This window comes from Balaenoptera acutorostrata, chromosome 6, assembly GCF_949987535.1.
Source record: "Balaenoptera acutorostrata chromosome 6, mBalAcu1.1, whole genome shotgun sequence".
NCBI classification, from domain to species: Eukaryota; Metazoa; Chordata; class Mammalia; order Artiodactyla; family Balaenopteridae; genus Balaenoptera; species Balaenoptera acutorostrata.
The window spans coordinates 122,497,984-122,508,466 of NC_080069.1; the positions used below are offsets into that span (position 1 = coordinate 122,497,984).

Consider the following 10,483-nt stretch of genomic DNA (forward strand, 5'->3'; position numbering starts at 1 on the left):
GGGTAATGGGGACCCAGGAGCCTGGGCGGTGTGGATTAGCGGGGACAGCTGGGGCCAGGAGGCTGGGACAGCACTTCACCGCTGAGCCCGGGGTCAGAGGACACTTTCTTGAAGGGCTAAGAGTAAAGACTTTAAGATGTGTGGTCACACGGCTCGGCCTCCGGCCCTCTACTCAGCCTGAGCTTGAAAACTGCCTGGAGGCAGACAGCTGCCCGGCCCGGCAGGGAGAGTGACACTTGACTGGCACGCAGCCGCACGTGCGGGCCGTGCTCTGTGACTCTGGCCTCAGACCATCGGAAACACCTTCAGCCCAAAGGGCACCTGCAGAGCTAGGTCACGGGGACAGATGGACAGACAGGGGCACAGGTCAGAGCATGGAAGTGACGAAGGAGTCCCATGTCTGCTGTCGGGTAAGCAAGTGTCTTTATTGAGAATATGTGTGTCTGGCAAGATCTGGAGTAGCATTTTCTCTTATCCTCGTGAGTGGGACAGAAGGGTTGAAAGTCAGTGGAGGCACAGAGCGAGAGCCTCCTGCCCAGGGCACAGGATGCGGCTCTTCTGCTCCCATGAGGATAGTGACGCGGAGGTCCGCAGCACCTTCCTGGGGAGGGCTCTGGACCAGCTGCCCCGCCGGGCTGTGTGCAGAGGGAGCTGCTCCCAGAGGCTCTGGCCGGCCGGCCCCGCCCTAGGTGGCCCGCACCTTCATCTCCGACACCTTGTAGCTGTAGTTGTACCCCTTCCCTGACCTCCAGTTGATGCCGTTTGCAAAGCTCTCGTGGGGCCCCCCAAGGTAGCGACCGTTCAGGTTTGACACATGACAATTGTTGTACCACCAGGCCCCCTGGTACTGCACCGCACAATTTGCAGTATTTTTGTCGTTGTCTTGGTCTTTGGTGGAGAAGGCGTGGTTGTTGTGGGACGTCAGGGAATCACCTGCTCAGAAGGAAAGGTCGCCTAATTGGCACACAGGGCTAGGAGGTCCCCGACGCTGGTCCAGGTCAAAGATGCTGTGTCCGGGTGTGCAGGTTGCACACTGTGCAACTCCAAGGGTTGCCACTCACATGACCCCAGGAAGCATCCCTCTGCTGATGCAGTGGCCTTGGTATCCCCTCATCTGGTCTGCTCCTGCCAGCCAACAGGCATCCTCTCACTTAGGGGGAGAACTCTTTCATCCTCAGGGGAGAATTCCAGTAACAAGAGTGGGAATGGAGCCTTCAGGGAAATGGGCTAAATTATCATCCTTCCCCGTTTTTCATCAGTAATGGTAGTTAATAATAATGCCATAGCTTGTTGGACTTTGTCATGGGTCACACCAGCCTTGTGGGTACACTTAGGTGTGCGTAGTATTACCTCACTGTGTGGATAAGAAACTGGTGAGGTTAAGTCCCCAGGAACATCACACAGAGTAGGCAGAGCCAGGAGGCTCAGCAGGTCCTCTCTGCTTCCCCAAACCCCGCGCTGAAGCCCAGGCCACTGCCGTGCCCCGCGCGGACTCTCACCTGCGCTGCCCTCGACAAAGGCTCCCAGGGCCAGCTTGTACTTCTCTGCCTCACCCGCCATCTTGAATGACTGGTACTTGGCAAATTCGTGGTTGCCCTCAAAGTCCATGAGGACTACCCGGAGCTCGCTGTCTCCTGTTGGAGGGGGGCGCTCAGGTCCCAGCAGAAGGGACCCTCTGCCTCCAGGCACGGGGGGATGGGAATTTGGGTTTTAGGGGACGTCTGAACTTGGCATCGGGGACAATTCACCGGGAAGGTGTGAGAGGCTGGGCTGGTGTGGTGGGAGGACCTCAGGGATGGCTCCCTGTTTTCAAATAGCTCCTCTGCTGTTCCATCCGCCGTGCCTGAAATTCCAGGTCGGTGTTCCTCGGATGGAATGAAGCCTCGCTCTAGTTTGAAACCCTAAATTCTCCTGCAAATAGCTGTGAAAGCCACGGCAGGAAACATTTGTATGTGTAGTTTCTTCTGCAAGAATTTCAGGCACGTGAGTGGACACCGTCAAGGTTGCCATGAGGGAGTGGAAGAATTAAGAAAGGATTTACAGGTTTGCCGTTGACCTCAGGACCAGCTGTGAAGCTGATTCTGTGAAACGGAGAAGTGGGGTGAGGGGGCCTGCGTGGGGACCGCCACATGCACTGAGCAGGAGAGGAAAGGGAGGGGGCTCTGAGCACCTACGATCCCAGTTTCAAGGACGGACCAACAGTTGGAAGTGGGAGAAGGGCCACCCCAATCCAGATGGCCTCCTCCTCACTTCCGACTATTGGGTTCTAGATACGATCGGTCCCGAGACCAGAAGTCGTCTTCACTCCAATAATCCACCTCCTCCGATTTGAACACTCAGAGAGTGTAAGAGAATACATGTCCTAGGTTCTCAGAGTAATAAGCCTTCCTGCTGTCAGACGTGACCACCCCTGGGGCGAGGAGGAGCGGGGTCTTCTGGTTCACGTGGAACCCCCCCTTCATGCCTAAGGTCAGGGGCATGTGGATTTCAGGCACCCCACCACAGAGCCCCCAGCCGTGGGCCTACCCTGGGCGGTCAGGGCGTGGATGTTGTCATTCCCCAGCCAGAACTCTCCCAGCTGACTGCCGAAGCCCTGCTTGTACGCGGTCCAGTCCCGGTAGAAGTCCACGGAGCCGTCACTCCTTCGCTGGAAAACCTGCACACGATGGGGAGGGCAGGGGAGACGGGGCCCCACTGCCGTCCCCCCACAGGGCACCCTGGCCACACGTCGGAGCAGCAGTGGTAGTTCATACGCATCACAGGCCGAGGACCAGAACGTGGGTCTCATCAAAGAGCCCAGGGGCAGTCAGGGACACCCACATGGGACCAAGGAGGAAATGGAGGCTCAGAGAGGGCAGGCGACGAGCCCAAAGCCACACAGCTGGAGAGGAGTGGGCACCTCCGGGCCTGAGCCCCCCGCCCTGAGCCACGGGACTCCTTCCCATACGGGTCCACACCCCCCTCCCCCGACATTTCTGATCCTCCCGACCTCAGTGAAAGGACGGGGTCAGCCTGAGCCTGGAGGGATGGACGGTCTCACAAAGGCCACTAACGAGTGATCTGCCACCAGGTGGGCCTCCCAGGCACGCCCGCCCCTGCCCAGGAACCCCACGGCCGTCACTGGGTGCCCCCCACTCACGGTCCACCCCGCGCCGCCCACGTCCATGTCACAGAGCACGGCCAGGGGCCGGCAGTCGGGCAGGTAGATGGTGTGCTAGCCACGCGGAAGGTGCCCCCTGGCGAGCAGCTCCTTCCAGGCCGAGGTCCTGGGAGGGGAAGCCGGGGACTGGACGCCAGGGCAGGAGCTCTGGGCAGGGCAGGGGCGAGGAGGAGGGGGGAGGAGGGAGAGGCAGGGACACCTGCCTGGGGGAGGGGGGCTCTGCGTCCTGGGACAGAGACGCAGCCCCCAAGGCCACCCAGCTGTGACGGCCAGGCCCCGTCTACCTGGCCATCCCACCTCCCAGGGCTGCCCCCGCCTAGTCTCCTGGGCACCGGCCCTCCTCCAGGAATATACTCGAGTTATCCAGGCAATGGCTGCCTATCACTTGGGTAATTGGAGAGTAGGATATGCACAGAGAAGGTTTTGTCCTTGGAAGTTGGAACCTGAGTCTGTGCAGCTGGCCTTCTGGTCGACCCCCCACTCCCCCGCCCCCAGCAGGAGCAGGTCCAGGCGGAGGTCGGGGGGTCAGCGTGTGCGTGGTCACCTGTGGCACAGAAATGAAGCTGCCCCGGCTCTCCTGTTGTGGGGAGAGAGGACATGCACGTCACACGTCTGGAAACAGCGCCCCGTGCCCCTCAGCCCCGTTGCTCCGTGAACACAGCGGGGAGAATGGAAACCATTATCCAGCTCTTTGCAGGACTATCAGCCTCCAGCCCTGAGGACCAGTTCCTAGACTCAGCATCACTGGGCTTGCTTGGCCCCCACTGCATCCAGCCTGCCTGGGGGCTGGCGGCCAGCACTGTCGCGCGGGGCGCTGGCTGGACCGCCGTACCGGCCACCTCGCCTGGGCTTCACGGCTCACGGCGGTGGAGGCTCAGCGCCCCCAGGCCTATCGCTTTCCACAGCCCGTGTCTCCACCAGAGCCTCTGCTTGTGGACAGTATTGGGGAGCATTTGGGATGTGAGTCTGGGCCCCAACCTTGCACTTTGTATTTGTAGCCAGAGCATGTGACTGTGTCTTGGAGTTTTGCCTTTTCTTGCTTTTACAAATTTTTTAAAAAATGAGCATAAATCAGAAAATTACAAGCAAAATGTCCACAATTATGTAGTAAGGCAGTATTGCCAGTCACCGGGGTCCAGCTCTGGAGCCTCTGAGTTTTGAGCGCTCACCGGCCGCTGACAAAGCAAGCCGGGCTCAGAGGCCCCTCGTCCCGCACCTACCGGCTAGACGGACAGGGCCCGGGGTGTGGTCTGAGATCCTCTCCCAGATGGTGTTGGGAGTGACCGAGGCCCCTGGGACCCCCCAGCCCATTGCAAAGCCTGCCCAATGACCCCAGGGAGGTGGAGGGGCTCACCTTTCTCTCCGCCCGTGCCCTTTTCCCCTTGGTCTCCTGGGGAGAGACAGGAGATGCACAGGACGTCTGGTCAGTGAACATCAACCCTCCACTCTGGAAACCACCCAAGGGCTCAGTTCTTCGGGAGCTGGGGCGTGGGGGACAAGGCTGGGGCTCTGGGCACCACACACGCGTGCTCCGCGGCCCACACAGCTTTCCAATGCCTCAGTCTCAGCCAGGGGAGTGGGGGGAGGGGACTCAGAGGCCTGGATTCTTCCCTGGGTTATGAGAGGTTGTTCTGGGCCTGGGGCCCCGGACCCGGGACCCAGTTCACACGCTGTCTCGAAGCTCTTTGGAAACAGGAAGCAGGACAGGTCCCTCTCTGTCACTTGGCCTCCCTCCCTCTCTCTGTCTCTCTCCCATCTCTCTCTCCGCCTCCTCCCCGTCTCTCTCTGACTGTCTCCATCTCTCCTGTCTCTGTAGACTGGCCCCGGGGTGCTGCTCAGGGGTCCTAGCTCTTCATCACCTTTGGTACCTTTGGGCCCGGCCGGCCCTGCCTTCCCAGGGACTCCGGGAGAACCTCGTTCCCCTGTAAATTCCAAAGATACATCTTTGAGGAAAAGGCAACCTGAAGAATTCCACTTGAGCTTCTCTGCCCTAAGGAAAACAGTCCTGACCCTCCCATCCCAGCTGCGGTATCCTCAGGATCACTGCCCTGGGACTCAGCCCGCGGGTGACAGCAGACAGCGGGGCCAAAGCACTCACAGCCACCCGGTGCCGACCCGCCGGCACGCCAAGCCCGGGCCCCAGGGAACCACCAGCATTCTGGCTCCCGACCACCTCAGTGTAGCAGCCCAGGGCCAGGCCACCGTCACAGAGCCCCACCGTCTACTTGGGGGCCTGGGACCAAGAGCACGTCCTCAGAGACCCTGTCACACAGGAACCTCTGGCCCATTGGTTCTGGGAAGGAGGAGGGGCCCTGCCCTGTGCTCAGCCCTGGATGCAGAGGTGGTCAGGTGTAATTATGCATCCCTCCGTGGTGGTTCTCTTTCCACCTCCATAGAGGAGGGGTCAGGAGCCACGAGGCCTCCCAGGTCTGCATTATTGATGTTAGCAGGGGGCTAAGACCACCCAGGGCCCCTGACCCTCCTCCTGAGCACTGAGGGGAGGGTCAGGAGAGGCGGCCCCAGGCTCAGCCGAGGCAGCAGGACCATCTGCCGGCAGGCTGCCCTCCCCGGGGAGTGTGGGTGTGGGGTGTGGGGCAGAGGGGGCGCCGGCTCCGCTTGGGGCGGACTAACCACACCCACTGGTGGGCAGCGCCCCAGACTTGCTCCTCCTCCCAGTGTCCCCCCCCAGGATCCCCAGCCTGGAGCCCATCGTGGTGAGCACACGCCGCCCTCCCATCCCCAGGCCCTGACCTGGGTGCCCACGGCCCCTGAGCTGGATACCTCCTAGGACGTGAGAGGCTGGGGACCTCTGAGCTCGCCCTGTCTCCGGAGCCCTTGGAGTCCACTCACACCCAGGTCCGGGGCACTCATCCCTTGAGCTGGGTGCACACCTGCCCTTCATACCAGGCTCGGGGCCCAAAACCCCACAAGGGGGCCCGCACGTCGACGGGAGAGGTGTGGAGCGCTCAGGGGCCTTCATTCTGAGTTGGGGTCCAGCTCCACCCTCCCTGGTGATGGCCGACTGCTCTGAGCCCCAGTTTTCTCATCTGCGGTACAGACAGAAAAGGCTGGGGCCTCAGTTTTCAGGTGAGAATGCCGAGGTACGTAAGGCTTGGAACTCTTGCCCATGGCCACGTAAAGCCAGGGCTGGATTGAGGACCAGGAAGCGGGTGTTCTATGAAAATATACCCAAATGTGAGCTCACAGACTAGCTGAGACCAACCCCCTCCTCAGGGAATGACACATCCCGGTGGGCCTCAGGGGTCGCTCCTGACGCCAGCGCTGAGCAGGGTCGTGACCCAAGCCCCCGACCTGAGACCCGCAGGGGGCACTGCCCACCCAGGGTCTAATTTGAGAAGAGCCAGTGCTCAGTGACCCCCACCCCTGAGCCAGAGCACGTACCCTTCTGTCCACTGGCGCCTGCTTCTCCTTTGGACCCTGCGGGTCCGGGCAGCCCTGGGCAGCCTCGAAGGATGGAGAGCTTGTCGGAGCCCTCCAGACCCACCAGCCTCACCTCTGCAGAGAGACACAGAGCGCCAGTCAGGGAGCTCGTCCTGGGCCTGAGAGCCCTGCAGAGCTGGCGACAGGCCACCCGAGCCACGGGGATCTGCCACGTGGCGACCTTGGCCTGGGCTCTTGGCTGTGGCCAGAGTCACCCGTCTCAGATGAAGGGTCAGCCTGGCAGTGAGTTTCCCGCCTCTGGTGGGCACTGGTCAGGCGTGGAGGTGATGCTGGGAAGAGCCCTGGCCTTGTAGTCGCCCCTGCCTGAGCCCCCCTCCCCCCAGCCTCAGTGCTGGAGGGTCAGGCCGGCAGCGAGGCATTCAAAAATGTGCAGTGTCCGCTTTTGAGAAGTGATGACTGCAACGCGCTGTCATGAGGAATAAGGAAATTGTCCAGCAGGGCTTAGCTCGGGGCCCAGCACAGTTGGCTGTTAGCGCACGGGTCCTGCGGCTTTCACACCCGACCGCTGTCACGTCCTACTCACCTGGTGTCTGACTCACCTGGACAGGTGTCGGGGGCGGAGGCTACGGCGCCCAGGAAGGCGATGGCCAGCACTGCGGGCCCGATGGCCATGGCCACCGCACGCTGCTCCATCGCTCTGCTCCTTGCCGCCCGAGGAGCCCCGTGCTCTTATAGGGCTGTGGCCAGGCACTGTCACCTCTGGCCCTGTTTCTCCTCCCGGTGGGGACAGCCAGCTCCTCCCCCGGCTTGTGGCGTCAGCTGGAGGTGGAAGCAGCCTCAGCTGGTTCTCTTCCAGGGCCCAGATCTTCCTTACTGAGCATCTGACTTCCATGCTCCCTGTGGACCGGCCCCGCTTCCCCTCGGCAGGGACACTTCCCTCCAGCCACCAGGCCCCCTAGGCTCTGCACAAGGAAGGGCCAGCCCCCCCCACCCCCAAATCACCCAGCTCTGCCCAGGCCACACCTGAGGCCTTCTCAGGGGGCAGGGTTGGAGGAATTCATTTGCATTTTATGGGCTTCAAGTCTACAGAACTTTAGAAAGTTCTCCTGGGGTCTAGGGTGGTTAGAGGGGAGGGGCGAGGAGAGCAGGATGTGTGCGGTGGAGAATTCCCCGGGCCGGTGTGCTGTGGGCTTCCGACTGCAGTGGACATGCAGCGGGAGAGAAGCAGGGCGGCCAGGCCGGGAGCATCGCAAAGCGTGGCCCTGGGGCCTTGACAGAGGCGGGACGAGCACCCGACTGCAGCAGTTCCAGCCTGGGGGGCGTGGAAGCGGGGCCAGGCGTGGGCCGGAGTGGCGGAGGGCATGAAATTGCTGGGGCGGGGTGGGGGGGCATTCGGCACCCGCCCCAGGAGGGAGCAGGCCGGATGCTCTTCCCACACCTCCCAGGGAAGCGCCACCCGCTGAGGCTAGCTGTCACCGGGACTCCCGTCAGAGACGGAGGTGGCGAGTCTGTGCCCCCAACCCCATCCCAGCAGCCCCTGTCCAGGTGGGGTGCTGGGATCACGACCCCAAGTCAGACAAACTCACGTGAGCATCGAGGGTCCATCGGAGACAATGTCAATGTCCATGGGGGGTGTGGCCTGAGTCTCTGACCGCTGCTCAAAGACCTCCACTCTGCAGGGGAGGAAAAGTAACGTTCTCCCCACCCTCTGTGCTCTCAGCCGAGACCCCTGTAATGCAAGACAGAGTAACAAGAGAAAAGCACAGAGAAGGTTCTTAGCACAGGTACTCTGTCCATATGCGAGACAGCCCCGGGGAATGAGTAATTCCCCCAGGTGGCTTAGAATTCAGGACACAGTACCATCTCAGTAGGGGAAGGGGAGGGGGGCAGGTGTCTTAGACAAGAGGAAATGGTTTTAGGGAAGGGGTCTGGGCCTTGCAGGGCAGGCGGAGGTAGGCTAGTTTGTGACAGTTTGAGTGTGGTGTCCACCTCTGGTCTCCTCTCCTGTAAGGAATCAAGGGTCAATCTTCTCGGTTGATGAAACCCCCCGGGAGGGGCTGACAGCTGAGTTTCCTGTGGAGGCTCTGTCTTTAGGCAGAAAGAGGGAGTGCACAGAAAGCTCCCCCTGTATTTGCTGGTTTTCAAGCACCCACAGCTCAAAATAATCAATACACCAAAGTGTCGTGTCGTGCGGCGGGTTGACGGGGGCGTATTCTGCTGCTGGGATGTAAACTTCACAAGAGCAGGAGATGCCAGACCCCATCCATCGTGGGGCAGACTTGGCCGGCAGAGGTGGGCTCCCTGGGGATGTGCAGGCAGAATGCGAGAGAGAGACCCCCCCGAGCTGGGACAGGAACAAAGCCCCTTAGCACCTGTGCCATGTGGGTGAGGGCTGCCCTCCTAGCCGGGGCTGTGCTTCTCACCGAGTGTAGACGGGGCAAGAGGCTGACGTTCACAGTGTTCATACTGTAGCGTCAAGAAACTGATGTCCATTTGGCATTTGGAGTGTTGGCTTTATTTAAGAGAATCTGGCCTGTTACAGTAACAGCCTGATAATCCAGTTGAAAATGCGACCTTGAATAATGGAACGAATTAGTGATTTTATGTGGAAATCTTGCTGTGTTTATAGTTGATCATTGAGACCCCTAAATTCATCACATTCGTATGTTTACATTAGCAGATTTCTAAAAATTAGCTTCTACTCAGAAGGTTTTTTTTTTTTTAAATCCTAAGTCAAACGGTAGTAAGTTGGAGACTGTCAGTAGTAACTCTTTTTTTTTTTTTTTTTTTTTCAAATTTATTTATTTATTTATTTTTGGCTGTGTTGGGTCTTCGTTTCTGTGCGAGGGCTTTCTCTAGTTGTGGCAAGCGGGGGCCACTCTTCATCGCGGTGCGCGGGCCTCTCACTATCACGGCCTCTCTTGTTGCGGAGCACAGGCTCCAGACGCGCAGGCTCAGTAATTGTGGCTCAAGGGCCCAGTTGCTCCGCGGCATGTGGGATCCTCCCAGACCAGGGCTCGAACCCGTGTCCCCTGCATTAGCAGGCAGACATCTCAACCACTGCGCCACCAGGGAAGCTCCTACTCAGAAGGTTTTGTTAAAGGCAGACAGCTGAAACGTGAAAGCACAAATGTGAATATATTCATTTTGAAAATGCAATTAGGGGCTTCCCTGGTGGCGCAGTGGTTGAGAATCTGCCTGCTAATGCAGGGGACACGGGTTCGAGCCCTGGTCTGGGAAGATCCCACATGCCACGGAGCAGCTGGGCCCGTGAGCCACAATTGCTGAGCCTGCGCGTCTGGAGCCTGTGCCCCGCGACGGGAGGGGCCGCGATGGAGAAAGGCCCGCGCACCGCGATGAAGGGCGGTCCCCGCACCGCGATGAAGAGTGGCCCCCGCTTGCCGCAACTGGAGAAAGCCCTCGCACGAACCGAAGACCCAACACAGCCAAAAATAAATAAATAAATAAATAAATAAGAAAATCCTTTAAAAAAAAAAAAAAAGAAAATGCAATTAAAACGTTGAAAGCTGTTAACTTAGTGAGTGGAACAAGAATTACTCATAGGCCCCTTAAAGGAAGTAATTCAGATTGGCTTGTTATATATAGAATAAGGTTTATAAGTCCAACTTAAAAGCTTAAGGAATCACTGGACTTTTGAATTTATAATTTTAATAAATTGAACAAATTGCATTTGAATTAATTGAAAAAGACAGAAGCACACTGAGAAATCTTCTCTATGCCAGAAAGGAAACAAAAGTTAGTGATGAAGCACCATAGAGGCGAGAAAGACCCACACGGCAAAGATCGGGCACTGCTCAGCTGCGGTGCCTTCGAGGGCATCTCTTGTTAGAGATGGAATACTGAGACGCAGAGAAGGAAGGATGCTGTCTGGGGGCCACACAGCCTGCTAGTGGTGAGCCA

The 10,483-nt window shown here is 59.1% G+C and overlaps 1 protein-coding gene across 1 annotated transcript; it reads right to left on the bottom strand.

The window, feature by feature from the left end:
* Positions 1-436: 436 nt before the first annotated feature.
* On the bottom strand, positions 437-7,304 carry FCN2 (ficolin 2). Its single transcript, XM_028161927.2, is given in 9 exon segments — positions 437-933; positions 1,500-1,634; positions 2,527-2,656; positions 3,140-3,272; positions 3,704-3,737; positions 4,515-4,550; positions 5,020-5,082; positions 6,563-6,676; positions 7,162-7,304. Coding segments are annotated over 9 exon segments (987 nt in total). The 5' UTR covers positions 7,256-7,304; the 3' UTR covers positions 437-685.
* Positions 7,305-10,483: the final 3,179 nt, after the last annotated feature.